Source organism: Balaenoptera acutorostrata, chromosome 3 (genome assembly GCF_949987535.1).
Source record: "Balaenoptera acutorostrata chromosome 3, mBalAcu1.1, whole genome shotgun sequence".
In the NCBI taxonomy this organism is placed as follows: Eukaryota; Metazoa; Chordata; class Mammalia; order Artiodactyla; family Balaenopteridae; genus Balaenoptera; species Balaenoptera acutorostrata.
The window spans coordinates 78,254,964-78,275,563 of NC_080066.1; the positions used below are offsets into that span (position 1 = coordinate 78,254,964).

At 36.3% G+C, this 20,600-nt stretch overlaps 1 protein-coding gene across 1 annotated transcript in view; it reads left to right on the forward strand.

Moving 5' to 3' along the window:
* ADAM10 (ADAM metallopeptidase domain 10) overlaps positions 1-20,600 on the forward strand; it is a 109,062-nt gene that overhangs the window by 24,822 nt on the left and 63,640 nt on the right. Inside the window, exons 3-4 of the mRNA XM_057543260.1 lie at positions 12,870-12,988; positions 14,949-15,107. Of these exons, the coding sequence (XP_057399243.1) occupies positions 12,870-12,988; positions 14,949-15,107 (278 nt within the window). The remainder of the gene's footprint in view (positions 1-12,869; positions 12,989-14,948; positions 15,108-20,600) is intronic.

Genomic DNA, 20,600 nt, shown 5'->3' on the forward strand with positions numbered 1-20,600 from the left:
TGGAGCACGGGCTCTAGGCGCACGGGCTTCAGTAGTTGTGGCTCGCGGCTTTAGAGCGCAGGCTCAGTAGTTGTGGCGCATGGGCTTTGTTGCTCCGTGGCAAGTGGGATCTTCCCGGACCAGAGCTCGAACCTGTGTCCACTGACTTGTAAGGTGGATTCTTAACCAGTACGCCACCAGGGAAGCCCAAGAGTGTAAAAGTATTTTTCTATTTTTAATTCTTTGGATTCATCATTTCCTCTAAAAGTTGGTCTAAAACAGGGTTATATCTGATAGCACGTTGAATGTCAGAGTTTCTAGAGTTGGTGTCGTAGACAGTAAAAGTCAGAAATTAGGTATATGCCTGGTAGGAAAGCCCATTCATCATTCCTCAATTACAGTCCTCAATTGTAAGTTATATTTCATACGAAAATGTTGTATTTGTAGTTTGGTCTTTTGTGAAATAAGCACCCCAACTCAGATTGAATTCGGATTCATAGCAAGGATTTTATGTAACTAAATGTTATTTAAATGTTTATCCTATTTCATTGTACCTGAAAATCCTTTATATAACTGTGTTGAATGGATATGTTTAGTTTATTGGTTTTATAATATTATGCTTGTTTGGATTGTTTTATTAAGCATCAGTGAAATCTTGTATAGTAAGAAACGTAATATTTTAAAACTGATAAATAGGTTTAAAAAAATCTTTGGTAATCACATACGCACTTCCTATTTGAAACACCTTCTGGATACCGAGATTCCTCACTTGGTTGTATCATAACCTCTTTAACTTCTTCTTTTTTTTTTTTTTAAATCCTGAACTTCCCGATGGGGTTCAGGGAGGTTTTTTTTTAAAGATTTATTTATTTTATTGATTGATTGATTGATTGCTATGTTGGGTCTTCGTTTCTGTGCTTGGGCTTTCTCTAGTTGCGGCAAGCGGGGGCCACTCTTCATCGCGGTATGTGGGCCTCTCAGTATCGCGGCCTCTCTTGTTGCGGAGCACAGGCTCCAGATGCGCAGGCTCAGTAGTTGTGGCTCACGGGCCCAGTCGCTACGCGGCATGTGGGATCTTCCCAGACCAGGGCTCGAACCCGTGTCCCCTGCATTAGCAGGCAGATTCTCAGCGACTGCACCACCAGGGAAGCCCTCTTTAACTTCTTAAAGCTTTTCTCTACTTCTTTGGATTGAGATATATTTTTGATACTTGTACATAGGGATAAAATTGAGTTGTTAATTTGTGTGCATCTCTGAAGTCTTAAATTCTAATCACTTTGTACTGGTTAGGTTCCAAAATAGTCTGTACTGGGAGAATAATGCAGAACCCACAAATCAAATATAAACACGAGTCTAGCATATCAAGAATCTTTGATATGACAAATTGTTGTGTTATGCAGCAGCAGTAGCCATTGTCTTTTTTTTTTTCTTTAAAGAAACCTTAAATCACAAATTCTGTTAAATGGAATTGAATGAACAAATGTATTGTGCATTTCCTTTTATTATGTTTATTTGAGCTACAAGAGATGTTTCTCTAGTTTTAATATGCCATAATTTACTAAGTCCACTTGCATATTTTATTTCAACCCTTTCATTGTTTTTTTATATAAAGCATCCAATGTATTTCAGGTACCTTTAGTAGCCACTAGGAATAGAGAGGCTGAACAAGAGAAGTTCTTACTGTTGTGGAGTTTATGGATCCATGAGAAATAGAGGTATTATATTAGCAATGACTGCTGTGATAATTGTTAAGAAAGGAATGTTTAAAAGATTGCTGTGGGAGCATTGGGGATGCTATCTTGTCTGGAGGTCAGGGAAAGCCACTCTTAGAAAATGGCGTTTAAACGGATCCTGGAAGGATGACTCAAGAAGGAGATGGTTAGGCAAGAAGGGGAGGAAATGTATTCTAGACAGAGGAAACAGCATGTGCAGAGATACTGAGAGGAGAAGTAGCATGTTCATGGAATTGAAGGAATTTCAGTATGGCTGGTGCTTAAGATGTGAGGGAGAATGGTTTCGAATTAGTCCGACATAAGCAGGAGCCAGATCTTTGAGAGTTTATGTAAGTCATGGTGATAGTTTTTTACTTAGCCATGGAAGATTTTATTTATTTATTTATTTATTTGGCTGCGTCAGGTCTTAGTTGTGGCACGTGGGATCTTTAGTTGTGGCCTGCGGGATCTTCTTTTTAGTTGCGGCATGTGAACTCTTAGTTGCGGCATGTGGGATCTAGTTCCCTGACCAGGGATTGAACCTGGGTCCCCTGCATTGGGAGTGTGGAGTCTTAGCCACTGGACCACCAGGGAAGTCTCAGCCATGGAAGATTTTTAATAGTAAATAACTTTATGAGGTCTAAAAAGTCCAGTCTGGCTGCAAATGAAGAGTAGTTTAGAAGCGAGTAAGGTTAAATGCATTGAGACTAGTCCTTGTGGGAAGCGGTGGCCTGGATTAAGATGGTACTAGAGATGATGAAGGAGAGTGAATAGATGTGAGAGATATTTTGAAGGTAGAATTTGTTGGGCTTAGTTGATATATAGTGAGCTACAAAGAGAAGGAGTCAGGGCTGACTTTTCTAGTTTGAGCAATTGAGTGACTACTGGGGCCATTTACTGAGATAGGGAATACTGGAACAGATACAAATTTTGAGGAGAAATCATAAGTTCGGTTTTGGACATGTTATGTGAAGTTCATGAAGGAGGGCCCAGTTGTGAAAATGTTGCTAAATGCCAATGTTTAAGTTGTAAGTGGAGGAGGGGGTGCAAAGACTGAAGAGTGGTAAGAAAAGTGGAAAACCTGAGAGCATGATACCTAGAAGCCAAGGGAAAAGTGTTTCCAGGAAAGGAGTGGTTAATTGCTGCTTTTTGCTTTTGTCGTGCTGAATATTACCAATATTCCTAGTACATGTTACTTACCCTTCTTTGAATTTCTCTAGTTCTGTTTGATCTTGCTGATCTAGTTATACAGAGTAATTCAGATTTGGGTACTTCTTAGTCATGAATAAGGGTAAAGAAGTAACTTTTTTTTTCCTGTTTGAATCTCTAATGATTCATGATAATAACCAGTGATCTTTGGGCATTTTGGTTGCGAGAGCATATTGGGCCAATATCTTTGAGGAACCATCTCTACTAATTCTGTGGTGATTGAGTATAAGGACCTGGTTATCTTTTGAGTATAACTTGGCTAATTTTTCCTAAATGTATGAAATACAAACGTATTTTATTTGTCCATAATAAAACCGTTTTGACCATATACGTGACTCCCCCAATTTTTTAATGTTTCGCTTTCAACAGTAGCTTATTCGTACCTGTCAAACTGAGTGAGCCTTTCACATTCTTTGTCTTAAGAGACTTCAGAGGTCACTTTGTCCAACTTCATATTAGATGACATTTTGGAGACATGGTCACTCAACTTCACTCAACTTTAATGTATTTGAAGTCCCTGAATAGGAGATTTTATCCATGCTTTCTGTGAATGTTTAAAAATCTGCTTTATTAAAACCTTTGCTCTCGGGGCTTCCCTGGTGGCACAGTGGTTGAGAGTTTGCCTGCTAATGCAGGGGACACGGGTTCGAGCCCTGGTTTGGGAAGATCCCACATGTCGTGGAGCAGCTGGGCCCGTGAGCCACAACTACTGAGCCTGCGTGTCTGCAGCCTGTGCTCCGCAACAAGAGAGGCCGCGATAGTGAGAGGCCTGTGCACCGCGATGAAGAGTGGCCCCCACTTGCCACAACTAGAGAAAGCCCTCGCATAGAAATGAAGACCCAACACAGCCAAAAATAAATAAATAAATTAATTAATTAAAAAAAAAAAACCTTTGCTCTCTTACACTTTTTCTTGTTTTAACAAACTACATGGTGATAAGATGATGGTGTCTTCTCAAGTTCTTGTCACTTCATCATCAACCAGTTATTCACAGCTTATCAGTATTAAGTCTAGAGTAGAAGTTCTCATTGTGTTCTTTTTCTTTTAGAAGTTGACATCATCAGCAAGGCAAATCAAAAAACTGTTAAACACTTTGCTGTAGCAGAACAGCAGTACCTCTGCTTCATCAGAAACTTTATCTTAAGTGAGAGGGAGGCTGAGGATAAGAAGTCAGTATAGAACCTACTTACCCAAAGGGAAGGAGACCAGAGCTACTTGCGTGGTCACAGTTGGATGAGAGGAGCCTGGGAGTGGGGCTTGGAGGAGGGGTTTGGATCTTCAGGCCTCTCTGGATGTGGAAAAGTAACAGGGGAAGGAAAATGTGCATGGGAGTGGAGTCCTTGAGGACCATAGGGGAAGAGATGGTAAGTTTTATTTTTTAAAAAGAGAGATTTGAGGGCTTCCCTGGTGGCGCAGTGGTTAAGAATCCGCCTGTCAATGCAGGGGACACAGGTTCGACCCCTGGTCTGGGAAGATCCCACATGCCGTGGAGCAACTAAGCCCGTGCACCACAACTACTGAGCCTGTGCTCTAGAGCCCACGAGCCACAACTACTGAGCCCACGTGCCACAGCTACTGAAGCCCTCGTGCCTTGAGCCCGTGCTCCGCAGCAAGAGAAGCCACCACAATGAGAAGCCCACGCACCGCAACGAAGAGTAGCCCTTGCTTGCCGCAACTAGAGAAAGCCCGCGTGCAACAGTGAAAACCCAATGTAGCCAAAAATAAATAAATAAATTAAAAAATAAATAAAAGGAGAGATTTGAGATAATGAGAATGTATGGCAGAAGGGCAAGTCCCCTTCCTTCTCCTAATTCGCCCAAAAGGGGGCAGGGAATATTGTAGTTTGAAGGAATATATTCATGGAGATGTTTTAGAAAGCATTTGTCACATAGAGAATAACTTCCTGGCTGCCCAGACAAGTCTTCATTAATTCAACAAAGATTTTGAGTCTCTTCTGTGTGCTAGATTCTATTTTCTTACCTTATCTCCTGTTTCCCTTCCATTCTTTATACCACTGTACTCCCAGTGATGATTTTTCTCCATCACACAATGCATGCCTTTGCACTTGTAGTTCCTCTGCCCGAAGCCCTTCCCCACCTCCGCTCCATAACCACACGGCTCTTGCTCCTCTACTTCATTGAAGTCTCTGCTCAAATGTCATCAATTCAAAGAAATCTTTCCTACCACCCTTTGTAAAGTGGCATCCTTCTTTCCTCCTACCACTCCGTCCTTTTATCCTACTTTGTTTGTCATCATAGCACTTGTCACTACAATACCAACTTCCTTCCTTCTTTCCTCCCATCACCCTCCCTTTCTCTCTGCTTACAAACCATGTAAAAACTAGAATGTGTTCTGTGAATTGTGTCATTCATGCCTGTGTCCCCAAGCTTAGCACTGTGCTTGCCCTAGTAAGTGCTCAATAAATATTTATGGAGTGAAGGAATATTAAGTTCATGATTCTGATCACTTTCTTTGGATGTACACTGCCAGTTTTAATTCTTTGATCTTTTTTTTTTTAGATTCCCTTCCATTGATACATTCTTCTTTTAGATATAACAATACCATTGTTTATGCATTTTAAGTCAGTCTTTTGTTTTTGTCTTTCACTAAGGAGATGTCCTGTATTTTGCCATCCTGGAGCTCTGTTATTTTATCCTAAGCAGGAGACTTAGCTTGGTGTGGTGGAAAGATCATTGGTTAGCTAACTGAAGACTTTGGTTCAGGTTTAAGCTCTGATTTTATTTGTGTGATCTTGGTCAAATCAGCCTTCTCTGATTTGTGAAATTAATAAATTTAGATGATCTTTATGACATTATACTTTGATTTACATTAAATATCTGAGTAATTGAAGTCTCACTCTACTCTTTAAATCTTATTGTTTCAGTGTTTTATATACAGTAGTTTTGCTTGCCAATTGTTTAGTTACATAGTTGCATAAAGTCAAAGTATTTACAGAAACTTTTTTCTGTCCAATAGATAAATTTACTTTTCTCATCATGTATAATACATGTAGTCATGTGTTCTGTAATCATGCCATCAGGGCAGATTCTTCCCCATGGCTCTTCTTTATATGGGAAAGACACACTGATGATTTGCTTCTCCTTTTATTTTTTAAAAATTTATTTATTTATTTATTTATTGGCTCTGTTGGGTCTTCGTTGCTGCACACGGGCTTTCTCTAGTTGCGGCAAGCGGGGCTACTCTTTGTTGTGGTGTGCCGGCGTCTCGTTGCGGTGGCTTCTCTTTGTTGCGGAGCACGGGCTCTAGGCACGCCGGCTTCAGTAGTTGTGGCACGTGGGCTCAGTAGTTTTGGCTCTCGGGCTCAGTAGTTGTGACGCATGGGCTTAGTTGCTCCGCGGCATGTGGTATCTTCCCGGACCAGGGGTTGAACCTGTGTCCCCTGTATTGGCAGGCAGATTCTTAACCACTGCACCCCTAGGGAAGTCCCTGCTTCTCCTTACACAGGATAAATTTACTTATTTTTGCTTGAGTTTTAGTTTCACTTTTATCTTCTTTGGGAACTCTTGAGGAATCTCGTACATGTATTTTTGCTTATTTGAGGTAATCTATCTACCTCAAGGCCATCAGTAAAGCCTGGAACTGTGTTTTTCAAACTGTAGAGCCCTAGAATTTCTGTGGAGGTTGCCTCAGGTTCTTCCCAATGGGGCGCAGGTGGGCTGACTCTGCCCTTTCCCCTTCTACCAACCTGTTTTGTTTTATCCTTTTTTTTTGGAGGAGGCGGATAGTGGCTTCTTTAAGATAATTTGAAAAAGGACTTTGCTGTTTCAAAAAGTATACTAGTGGAAGTAAACTAGATATTTGACTCATAGTAATATTTGCTATTAATACTGGCAACTTGTCTTACAAAAATAATTTGGATGGAGACTCTGTCAAGCATCTTTATTAAGAAGAAGGTGAATGTTACAAGGAAAAGAATACCTAGAAATGTCAGGGATGGCTATTAAGTACTGTGTTATTGCTAGGAATCACTACCCAGGCCTACCATAAACCTGTTCCATTTAGACACAGTAGACCCGTCTGGGACTGCTGGATTACAGGCATACTTGGAAGCAAGGTTTTTGCTCTCAGGTTTCTTCCCCCTGTTACCAAGGTACTTGATTAGTCGAGGCTTTTTGTCCTAATACGACTTCAGTTCAAGGGATGCACCTTTAACTATTGCTGTTTTCTTCTGAGAGTCAGAGCCATATTATCTTTAGCCTAAATAGCTATCATATGGGAAAAGGCAACTTCTTTTCGCTTTATATTCTTACTGTTCTAATATATAGAATGGTACCTCTTTAATATAGAAGGTATATGATCTTCTAAAAACTTAGAGAATCATATCCTAGCATAATCTATTTTGTTGTTCTGTACCAGAGGTGGTTCTGGTACCTCTGTTTGTTTGTTTAGTTTAGATTTAGAGTGCTTTTCTAAAGCCTTAGAGGGGAAAACCAACTATTATTACCACATGGTACAACTGCATTTTCAAAGCACTGAGGCCAGAGATTTGGAATCTGTTTTGTGTATTTTTTCAAATTGCTGTCATTTGTTAGCTGATTTTGCCCTCCTATAATTTTACTCTATTCTTTATAACTTTACTATATGCCACTGAGGAAAGAATTACAATAGAACTACTATAATCAAGATGAGAGACAAAATACTGTTGATCCATAGAATCAACATGTGATTAAATCTAACAGTAGGAAAATATTCCCAGTGCAAATGATGTTCCTTATACGGAGCATCTTCCTTCTCAGAGGAAATCTAAAGTTTATCTTTGATGACAGTATACTATATTATAACAATAAAAAAAAGAGAACTAAACTTACTGAAAGAAACATAGGAAAAGGGGATTAATAATCAAAGGGAACTTCTTATGGTGGTGTTGTAAAGTAGAATTTTCAGTGAAATTCAAATAAGGTTATATTTTCACTTCTGTATCTTACTTGAATTTGTTCAGATTTTAAAAGGTGACTTGGTGAAGACTGATAATATTACATACATTAAGACTCCTACAACACTCAGCATATATTAGCTTGACTGCTTCCGGCACATGCTTGAGAGGCATTCGTGGCATGATTGAAAGCAAGATGCAGCAACCAAATACTAGAGTTCTAGTCCTAATTCTAGTCTTGTGACCTGAGTCATACCCTTTGATAAAAATATTCATCATGCTTCCTTTGCAATGTTACTGTGAGGACGGGATGCAGTAATATGTGTGAAAGTGCTCTGAAAACTGTAAACCTATATAAATTTAAGAAGAATGTTATAATCTCATCATTATCATCGCAATACTACTATCTCAACCAATTCTCTAGGGGCTTTTACCACTAGGAAGGGTATCTCTGCCAGCACAATTTTATTTTTTACCCTAGCTTTTGGGAATAAAATGATTTTTTTAAAAAATGTTTATTTATTTATTTGGTTGCGCCGGGTCTTAGTTGCGGCTTGTGGGCTCCTTAGTTGGCAGCTCACCGGCTCCTTAATTGGGGCACGTGGGCTCCTTTAGTTGCAGCAGGTGGGCTCCTTAGTTGCGGCATCCAGGCTCCTTAGTTGTGGCGTGTGAACTCTTAGTTGCGGCATGCATGTGGGATCTAGTTCCCTGACCAGGGATCAAACCTGGCCCCCTGCAATGGGAGCGTGGAGTCTTAACCACTGCACCACCAGGAAAGTCCCAGTACGATGATTTTTTAAAATTTATATATTTTTATGGTGGCAAAATAACATGTAACTTACTATTTTAATCATTTTTAAGTGTACAATTCAGTGGCATTGGGTACATTCAAAGTGTTGTCTAACTATCACTGTGACTCATTTTTAGAGCTTTTTGATTATACTAAACAGAAACAATAACTTCCAATTCTGCCCTCCTACCAGCCCTTGGTAACCTCTGTTCTACCTTCTATCTCTAGGAATTTGCCTATTCTAGGTCCTTCATAACTGGAGTCATATAATATGTGGCCTTTTGCGTCTGGCTCCTTTCACTTAGCATAATGTTTCCCAATGTTCATCTGTGTTGTAGTGTGTATCAGAATTTCATTCCTTTTTAAGGCTGAATAATCCATTGTATGTATATACCACTCATGTGTACATCTTTTTTTTTTTTTTTTGGCTGTGCCATGCGGCTTATGGGACCTTAGTTCCCCGACGGGGGATCGAACCTGGGCCCTTGGCCGTGAAAGCGTGGAGCCCTAACCACTGGACCACCAGGGAATTCCCCATACATACATCTTGAAATCCATATGTTAATGAATATTAGGATTGTTTCCATCTTTTGGCTATTATGAATAATGCTGCCACACACACTGGTGTACAAGTATCTGAGTCCCTGATTTCCATTCCTTTGGGTATATACATAGAAGTAGAATTGCTGGATCATATGGTAATTCTCTGTTTAACTTTTTGAGGAACCACCAAACTGTTTTCCCAAAATACAGTGATTTTTATAAGGCAGTGTTCACTGTAGTTTTTCTGACCTTTGGGCCAAAAGTTTAAGCAATTAAAGAAACAGGTTGGGACTTCCCTGGTGGCGCAGTGGTTAAGAATCCTCCTGCCAGTGCAGGGGACATGGGTTTGATCCCTGGTCTGGGAAGATCTCACATGCTGCGGAGCAACTAAGCCCGTGCGCTACAACTACTGAGCCTGTGCTCTAGAGCCCGTGAGCCACAACAACTGAGCCCGTGAGCCACAACTACTGAAGCCCGTGCGCCTAGAGCCCGTGCTCTGCAACAATGAGAAGCCCGCACACTGCAACAAGGAGTAGCCGCCACTCACTGCAACTAGAGAAAGCCCACGCACAGCAACGAAGATCCAATGCAGCCAAAAAAAAAATAATAATAATAATAAAATAAAATAAAAAGAATCAGGTTATGTTTTCAGATTATTTTTTATTCAAGGCTTGTTGAGAAATTGGGAAGGTAGGATGTGTTCATCAGCTAATTATTATTATTACTTTATAATGCGTTGTTTGACAGGACTATTGCAAAGAATTTGCAATTTATATAAATATTAAAATAGTGTAAAGATATGAACTATCAAACAGATGGTAGTGGAATTAAAATTGGAGAACTGGAATCCAATGACTTAGTTAATGGAATAATATATCCAGCTTCTGATTATTCATTTGTAGTTGATTTGTTTCATGGATTGTGACAGAGCTTAATTCAGTCTGGCTTCTTCTACCATTTACCTGCCTTCCAGGCTCACCTTGTTCCTTCTTTGTTGATATATGTTTCAGATGCACATTAATTTTGATATTAATAAAGCAGTGCATCTTGGGGTATGATGTAAATTTGATTTTTTGTTTTATTATCTGTGTTGCTTCTTGACTCTGTATGTGCATAATTGAAAACTGATTTTATATATGGTTTCAGTCCAATTTAAATCAATAGTGAGAATAATGTTTTGTATATATGAGATGATTTTCTTACGAAATCAATATCAAGATTAGAAGGGGCCTACTTCAAGTGTTCTTAAATTCTCTCTGTTACAACATCCCTCTAGGATTGCTATCTGCATAGACACGTAAAGTGATATAAAACTATTTTTTTGAGTAGGGATTGCAGCATAGATTGTTCTCATATTGAACTTAAATGTCCTTTCTGAAGCTTTTACCATTTTGGGGGAGGGAGAGATAGAGTACTAATGCTGCTGCTTATAATGATTTTAAGGTAAAACAGTTTTGCTGAATAATAAATCCTGAATGACAAACATATTAAGCCCTTGGATTTTTACTGTTTAGTCTGTTTAACAAAGATGCTCTTTTAGAGGTGGTATTTATATAGTAAATTAAAAGTATATGTAATGATAAATTAATGATTTTTCAAAATATGATCCTTTAAAAAATAATGTGTGTATTTATACTCACATTTATGATCAAGAATTTCATGTCTATTAGTTGGTTAAAAGGAATTTTATGAAAAGGATATACGACAAGAATTCAGGCAAGATTCCTGTTTGTTTAGGATTGTCTTTTTATAAATTTGTGGAGTTCCCATTTAGAAGATGTGTTTGGCTTTGTTGATTACTTGCTGCAGTAGGTTGGAACGTTAAGGTTCTAAGGATGTCTTTCCTAGCCTACAGTCCTTGTCACAGTAGTTGGGAAGCCCTAGGGGTTTTTTGGTGAGAGTTTTAGGCAAGTAGAAATGAGTGCAGCTGCAAAATAAAAGGTTGCCAACACAGGAAATTAAGGGAAAAAGATAAAATAGTGTTCAGAAAGGGTGACACTCTATGAAGGTAATGGCTATACCCAACTGTTGACCCCTATTCACTTGAAAAATTATTTGATTTTTTTCTTTAAAATCAACTTTATTGAAGTATAATTTACATAAAATATATTCATTTCAAGTGTATAGTTTGAGTTAAGTTTTGACAAATGTATACACTTGTGAACCACCATTCAAATCAAGGTGTAGAACATTTCCATCAGAGCAAAAAATCCCTTCATTCCCTTTTGCTCTTAGTCTCTCCATCCCAGGCAACTACTGATTTGCTTTCTGTCACTAAAGATAGATTTTGCCTATTCTAGAATTACATATATATGGAATTATATATACTATGTGCATTCTTTTGTGTTTTATAAAAGTACCTATTTTTAGTAGTTTGATGATTTTACTGCTGAATAGTTTGCTACTGTATGAATAAGCCACAACCTTTTTCTCTCTTTACTTGCTGATAGACATTTAGGTTATTTCCAGGTTTTGGCTACTATGAATAAAGCTGCTTTGGACATTTGTGTCCAATTGTTTGTGTGGACATATATTTTATATTTTCATTTCTCTTGGGGTAGAATTGTGGGTCATAGGGTTTTTGTATGTTTACCTTTATAAGAAACAGCCAGTTTTCCAAAGTGATTGTACCATTTTTTACCTCCACCAGCAATGTGTCAGAGTTCAAATTATTCCACATCCTACTAACATTGGGGGGTTGGCTAATTAAAGACTTTGGTTCATATTCACTGAGTAGAAATTGTGTTATATGCAGACCTTTATGGCAGTTATAAAAGAGACTTGATATAGTTTTTAAAGTTTAGTAATGATAGCTACTTTGCTACCCTTTACATCTCCTTTGTGACAGGTACTGTGTTAATGACTTTACATACATTATAATCTCTAATCCTTAAAATGGTTCCAGAAAATAGACTGTGTTATCTTCATTTAATGGACAGGAATCCTGGGCTAGTAAGGATTTACTAGGCTTAAGATTTAGGCTTAAGATTTTGATTCTGAGTTTGATTGTAAAACCCTAGATTTCTTTATTTAATTTTATTTCAGTATTTTGGTCTTTCCTTTTCCTTTATAGAGGACAGTTAGAATGAGTATGATTTCAGCTAATATCATGGTCCTTTGGGTTTGGGATCTCCAAATTGAACTGAGAAAGGTCTACAAAGAATTAGAAGATGCCCCAGGGAAAAGTAAAGGAGTTGTAAAGTTTTCTCTGTGTGTGTGTCTGTCTTTCTGTATGTGTGTGTCTGTGTGTGAAAGAAAGAGCATGCATACTTGCTTTTCTGAGAAGAGATGTTAAGTATCTAATTAGATGGCACTTTCCTATGTGTTCTCTTATCTGAGTTGTGAATAATAGGGGAAAATGGAAAAGCCCTGGAATTACTAGAGAGGGGAGACAGGTAGTGGTGAATTAACAGTAACTGGGTCAAGAAGCTTGTTTTTATCTTCAAGCAACTTAGTTGCCATTGGAATGATCTTGTTTCACCATGTGAGAATCAGTCTATAGGCATTTATTTTTTTAACATATCCCTAGATGATTACTGTTTAATTGTATGTGAGTTGTATCACAGTGTTAGGTTGAATTTCAGAGCAGAATTTTTATAAGAAAATCTTGGCCAGTTATTTCCCAAATAGACAAATTGTGTGAAACAATCCACATTTTGCAGATTTTTTTTAATTTAAAAAATAATTGTTTAAATTTGGGTCCTTTTAATTTCATTTTTTTCCTTTCCTACCCTGTTTGCAGACATTTCAACCTACGAATGAAGAGGGACACTTCCCTTTTCAGTGATGAATTTAGGGTGGAAACATCAAATACGGTACTTGATTATGATACCTCTCATATTTACACTGGACATATTTATGGTAAGTTGAACCTTAAAAGAACCCTCTTTAATTTTTTTCTACACAAGGAAATATATGCATTTTGAGGTATAGGCAAATATTTCAGAAAGATGGGATAAATCCTGGGGAGACTTGAGTGTATCGTGAAGAGCAATGGGCTTTGAAGAACAAAGTAATTCTTGGATCAACCTTTACATATATGTTTAGTATCGAATTATGCAGCGTCTGACTTCTGAAAGGTATGAAGTTTTGACTCTCTCACTACCTCCAAACTGTTAGGTTTTTAAAAAAATTTTAATGATTTATATAATTTTCTGATCTTCCAAGCAAGGAATTAACAGTAACTTAACTATGTTTTATAACGAAACTGTAAAGATTATCTTAACAGCCAAAAATAATGTGACAAAGTCATTCATAGGAAAATCCTCCCAGGGCCTTCCTTCCTCTGGATCTATTTGCTTTTTGTTCACAATTCTAATGAATTTCTCTTACTATACCAGATTTAAAAAGGTATTAGGGAGATGGGGGGCACACTTATTAGCCCAATAGAAAATTACGTCTGTCAGCTGAGTAATGTAAGAAGAGTAGAACAATTGATGGAAGTCGTAAAAAAGTTAAAAAATCAAAGTCTTCTGGAGGCATTGGGGCAAAATATCATTGATATTAACTGTATGTTAATAAATACTCAAGATGATCCTATTTATTAAGAGTTATTAAAGTTAACTGAAAGTTAAATTTTATGTCTACATATTAGAGAGATTTCCACTCAAAATCCTAACTTGAAAAATTAAATTCTTTGAGAAAGGTTTCTTATTTTTTTTTATGATGATGGGTAAATGAGGCATTTCTGTACTTAAAATTTCTTATTTGTAGATCAAGCGTAGTTAAAAAATTAGAAGTTTTTTTGTATTCTTATAATTCTTTAATGGAAAAGGAAAGTGTTTTTCCATAGGTCGAGATTTCTAATGTTAGATTATAGTTTTCTGTTATTTTCTTATCATTTATCTTGCTGGGCAAGTAACTTAGTAGTCTCCCAGCACCCCCCCAACCCCAGCTTTTTTTTTTTTGGTAGGTGATAGTCAAAAAGTGTACAAGACTAAATGAGTTTGCAGATAAAAATCATATCATTTAAAATACAAATGTCTTGGAGTCAGCTTCAGTCTATGATTAACTTAAAGTCAACTAATTACTGTTAATTTACAACTTAGAAATTGCAGAAAGCCTGATTTTTGTTTTAATGAGAACTTTTTAAATGGCAAATTTAACTTCTAAAGCCCCCTCCTAACTTCCCACCTCTTCTTATTTGATGTTTGGTACTCAGCTTTTCTTTATGACTGTATTAAAAACCAAAACTACCTTTTTTCTTATTATTTTCTTTCCCTAAAGAAGTATAATTGATGGGACATTATCATAAACCTTTTTCCAATATCTTAGAAAGAATTGTTGGCATACTTTTGTTCAAATTGCTTCTGAAATATTTAATACTGTCTTATTTTTAAAATGTATTTATAAAACCTACTGGTGGAAAGGAAGCTAAAAGGTTCGTGCAGAATATATTAGGTGGGAAAGGAACTTTTTTTCTTATGGCAATTAGAGTAGAAATTCAAGAGATACTTTAATATCTTTATTTTGAAAGTATATATTTTATCAGTGGATCTGCTTGCCTCTAAGTTTATTTAAGTCATTTTTTGAATGACTATTGCATGCATGCCAGGCACTGTGCTAGGTTCTGGGAATTTGATTGTCAGCAAGACAGATGTTCCATTTTTCATTGTTGTTACTATATTTATACTGTATATATTTTAACTAAGTTCTAGTTGTTGTTCACATTCAGGTTGATATATTTCATGTGAAAATTAATTTCCCCAGTAAATTTGTATTTAGTTTTTTTTCAGTACATAAGAATGGCTTTATAAAGGAGAATGAATTTAACATTCATGTGCAAATCAAATTTTTAAGAGTTTGTGGCTTTCATTAATAGGTGAAGAAGGAAGTTTTAGCCATGGGTCTGTTATTGATGGAAGATTTGAAGGATTCATTCAGACTCGTGGTGGCACATTTTATGTTGAGCCAGCAGAGAGATATATTAAAGACCGCACTCTGCCATTTCACTCTGTCATTTATCATGAAGATGATATTAGTAAGTACTTAAATTTTGCAAAGAGTATATAAATAGTTAAAACTATGTGGAGACAAATGAAACCTGAGCTGTTTTCTTTCCTAAGCTATTAATCAGGCTAGAAAATAGTTTCACAACTAAAATCTCAATTAAAGAATAGATCTATATAGTTGAGACAGTATCATTGTCAGTCTGTGCCAGTACTACTTTGTCGATATGCTACAACCAATGCTATTTGAACTATGAGTCAACTAACTCCGATTGAACTGGAAATTCTATATTGTGATATCATCCAGTTATTTAATGCTGTAACACCTTTGTGTGTGTGGCCTACCGAAGCATCATCTTCTTATGGAAATTTCAGTGTGGATATTTGCATAGTATTTAAAGAATATTTTAGATCTTTTTGTAATTTCTAAGCCTTTTGAGTATTTCTTTTTGGAATCTTGAAATGACTTCCGCTTGGTAAGACTTCCGATTTATCTTTATGGATTTTGTTCTTGATCGTGGTCTTTATATGATGGTAATTTGTTAGGAGAGTTCTTTTTCTGTGTTTTAAGAGTAGAAAATGTATTTAGACTTCCCCTTTTCATTCTACCATTGTCTGTATATCCATAGTCATTTAATCACGAGAATGCTGTAATGAAATGACCCAGAAATACATTCCTCTAATTCACAGGCCTCTTGAATACTAATATTTTATTTTTGACTGTAGTTAAGAGTAGTCTATCAATTTTTGCCTATTTTCCTTATTTGGCAGCTTCCAGGCTTCATTTTCCTTTCTACATATAGAAATTTGTTGTCAGTAATTTCGTTCTCACCCCTGGTAATGTACTGGTAAGTCTCAACAATGTTGACTTCTTGCTCTATCAGCTCTGACAGTTTCTGTACTTAAGTCTGTCCAACTGCTTGTCATCCCTAATGCTCGATTACTATAGAAAATAGCATAATTATTCTAGATAGAATACATTTATGATTTTGGCTACTTAGTAAATCATAAATTCGTTAATGCTATTTGTGCATATTTTTGCTCATCCCTATTTGATTCCTTTTCCAATTTCCCCTCCTGGTATTTCAGACTCTCCTCAAGCTCCAAGCTACAGTCTTCCTTCACAAGCTAGAGTATGAATTCCTTTGCCTTCCTTTCTTTCTGCCAGTAGAATTATCATCTACTTCATTTGTATGTTACTTTGTAATTTTCTGAGTAATTTAATCATTTTGCAGGTTTACCTCCCCTACCAGGGTGTGTAAGTTCTCCAACTGCAGTTTCTGTTTCTTTTGCTCCTTTAGCATTTCAGATATCATTTATCTCTGCAGCAGTTTCTTCACTGATACTTAATAAAGTCCTGCAACATTTTCCCTATAATGTTTTCTCAAAATCAAACAAGACCTTTGGGAAAGAAAGGAGAGGAAGAAATGATTGACAGATTTTGAACTGATGATTTCCTTCCCATGATATTATAATCAAACATTTTCCTTTGCTTTGTATGTCTTATAAGTATCTTCAACTGTGTTTGTTCTGCCTTTTATGATTTCTGTTGTTTTGTCTTCTCTCTCGTTTCCTTTCTTCTCTTATCTACTTGTATGTAGTTTAAGAATGTTCTGCTCTTTTTTCATACTTCTGTTTCTTCCTCATCATATAATTGTATTTCTTTCACTTTGCTTCTTATAGTAACTTTCAAATATCTCCCTTTATTTCACCCTTTTCTTTTTCCCCAAAGGTGATGAGTTAGCTTGCAGAATCAGTGACATTGGATGCAACTTAGTTTTCTGTTCCTTTTGGCATTTAACTTTACCATTGATTTCAGTGCTTAACTCTTTACTTGTCTTGGTAAACATATATTCATGGTAGGGAAATCTTTTCACGTTCTGCTTGTTATTACATGCCAGTAGTGGTATTAGAGCTTAAAAACAGCAATGTTTAGAGTGATTTTGTTTGTAACTTCTTCTGGTAAATGGAAATGTAATGATATGAGGATAAGAGTATGGGAAGCAATTGCCTTGAACAGAATTTTTAATGCTTGCAGATTTAGACAATTACTTTGGAAAAACTATCTGAAAATCTGTCAAGTTAACTACAAAAGGAAAGCACCCATGTATTAAACATTTAGATTTTAAATAGCTGCTGTAGTCTAGATTCTAGACCAAGGGTTGGCAGACTTTTTCTGTAAAGGTCCAGATAGTAAATAATTTGTCTTTGTGGGCCATATTTGCTCTGTTGCAGCTGAATTCTGCCATTGTAATATGAAAACAGCAATAGGAAATATGTAAATGAATGAGCATGGCTATGTTCCAATAAAACTTACTGACACTTAAATTTGAATTTCATGTAATCTTAACATGACACAAAATATTATTCTTTTAATTTTTTCCCACCATTTGAAAATGTAAAAACCATCTTTAGCTTTCAGGCTAAACAAAAGGACTCATTTATCTAGCAGGCTGTTGTTTGCTTACCCCTCTTCTAGAGGATGGCTAGATAAATTTACTTTTTTTTTAATTGAAATATAGTTGACATACAATATTATGTTAGCTTCAGGTGTGCAACATAGTGACTTGACATTTAAATACATTATGAAATGATCACCACGATAAGTCAGTAACATCTGTCACCATACAAAATTATTACAATATTATGGACTGTATTCCTTATGCTACCTCTCCACGACTTAACTTATTTTATGATTGGAAGTTTGTGCCTTTTAATCTCCTTGACCTAGTTTGCCCAGTCTCTTACTCCCCTTCCCTTTGGCAACCACTGGTTTGTTCTCTGTATCTATGAGTCGGTTTCTGTTTTGTTTTCATTTTTTTTTTTTAAGATTCCACATGTAAGTGAAACCACATGGTATTTGTCTAGATTAAATTTACTTTTAATTGGCCCTTTAACCTCTCTGTATAGAATACCTAAGGTTCTAATAGTATTAGTAGTAGTACAAGTAGTTATTACTCTTTGATGTATAACCAGCACCATATAAAGTTCTTTGCTTACATTATTTTGTTTAATCTTCACAATAACCCTATGAGGTATATAGGCACACATATTATCCCTACTTTATAGATGAGGAAACTAAGCCTTAGAAAACTTATGTCACTTGATTGTGGATCTCGTGTTCTTAACCATGTGTCTTCTGCTTCACTCCTGGAAGAAAGCTGTAAATTCTCACTGCCATTATTCCAAGGATTTCTGGGTCTTTTCTGAAATCTGTAAGCCTCCCTGAAATCACACATTTGCATCTATTGCTGTTTAGAGCCAAATTCTTTCCCTAACATATCTAGCAATGGATGCTTTATTTCACAACTAATTAAAAGGGAGAGGATGTCCCTTTATTATTTAATAATAATATTATTATTATTTTAATATAATTTGCTTAAGTGCCAATAATTTATTTTTACAGCTGAAGTACTGCATGGCTGTTTAGATCATTGTGTATATACCTGAGTGAATTTGGTGTCCCTGTATTTGTTACTTTCAGCGGAAGCAAATGACAGGGGAGGCACGCCAACTTTGGATAGGAATCCTGATGAGAATTTGGCTACCCTCCTCTTAATACTGTTCTTGCAACTCTAAGCATGAATATATGAAACCACCGTGGAAAATGATACTGATATTCTGGAGAACCTTAGGGAATGGCTTCTGAGGCTGTACCAGAACATAGAGACAGTTTTCAGTGAAAATATTTAATAACTTCTAGATGCTTTGATATCCAGTTAGATGTGAAGGTGATAACTACATGTAGTTATCAGCTTAAAATTCATACTTGTTCAATTCCATACTTAGGTGGTAAAAAACACTCTCTTCTAGGACATAGAAGTGTGAACAATTATGACAGGGTAAGAACACCATTTAGTCCTCTGCCTCTTGGCCCAGTTTATTTTAAAGAAACTGGGAAAAACATTGTCCCATAAACTATACTGCTAGTCTTAGTAATATGAATAGCTTTTAGGAATGACTGACTGTATGATTGCTTGGAATCATTATTACAATCATCGTTGTAAATAGTGGACCTTTGCACCCTTTTGTATACTACCTTTCTGAGAGGCAAAGGTCAAAGTAATTTTCCCATGCTGTACTTATGAAGAAATATTTTGTTTCTGAATTAAAAGATATTTTAAGTAAATACATGAAGGCACAGAGTAAGAGTGTTTAGGTTTATTCTTTCACTTCAGATTATTTATTTTCCTTTGGGTGGTATAGGAAAGCCCAAGGAGCTTGAATTTGCCTGTGCCTCATAGTATTGTATCAATAGTAGGTTACTCTCACTTTCAGCCTGTGTGCTAGCTGTAACTGTACTTATCGCTTCTTTCTCTTGTGCTTCAATGGGAAGACCCCTTATTTCTTGTTCTGAAAAATTGAGACTGTTAAATTTTACTTAACCAGTTCAAGGTGAAGGCCTCCTTCCGGTAGAAGCCTCTTCATTTGTGAAACTTCAGGATATTGCTTTTAATGAACCTTAAAAAAAATCAGTTAGTTTCATATTGTGTTTTTGAAGTTGTGGGTGTAAATGAGTTTTGTCATAGTCACTAAGACTTCCAACTCCTTTTGTGTCACTGTTAGTGGAAAGGAGGGACAAAGGATAGAAGGAAAAGAGGAAAGGAAGAATTGAATTGGAAAGTATTGATAATGACTAGCATTGTTCAAATCTGACATTGTTAGATTGTCACATTTTCCTTCCAGAGGTACCAGGAAATCCTGAGGATTATCATGGAAAGTTTCTATATGTGCTTAAGGTCCAGTCTGAGCTTGGAAATGTGCTTATGTGCATGGAGTTGTGAAAAACTGTGGTAGACACTTGGAAAGATTAAGGAGTGGAGTGTTCTGATTGATAATTCAGTAGCAGAATGGCTTAAGACTATGATAGGAAGTGCCTATGACTTCAGAACTCCCATAGTGTATACAAGTTTATTGGTTAATCTCTATACTGTATGTTTTAATTCACATGTTTTACTTAGCATTGATGTTAAATACTTAATTTTTTTAAGCAAAGTGACAGTATTTAAAAGAAATATAAGAATTTAGTGGCATTGTTGACTGTTTTTGCTTTTTTTTTTTCTGAGTTAATCTCTAGGGAAATATAATTTCTCCAAATAATTCACAGGCACAAATGAAGAAAAGTTGAGAAGCCTGTGAGAAATGGTAGCTATTTGAAAAATATTTAATTAGAAATGTAAGATATTTAATTGGGAACACATTTAAAAAAACAGATTAAAAAGAGACAGTGAGGGGTTTAATTCTTTTTGCAGAATTTGGAGAAAATATGCCCAGCCCTTTCATATTATTCAATCACAGTTTATTTTGTTTTATTTATGTAAATAAGACTCAAGTTGAGAACACTTTAGATCAAGACATTTTCTGATTGGTTACCATATATATCGGGTTGGCCAAAAAATTCATTCAGGTTTTTCCGTAAGATGTTACGGAAAACCCAAATGAACTTTTTGGCCAACCCAATATATATTTGTATATATATTTATTTAAAAACATAAATAGAAAATATTTTGGCTGCATAATGATCA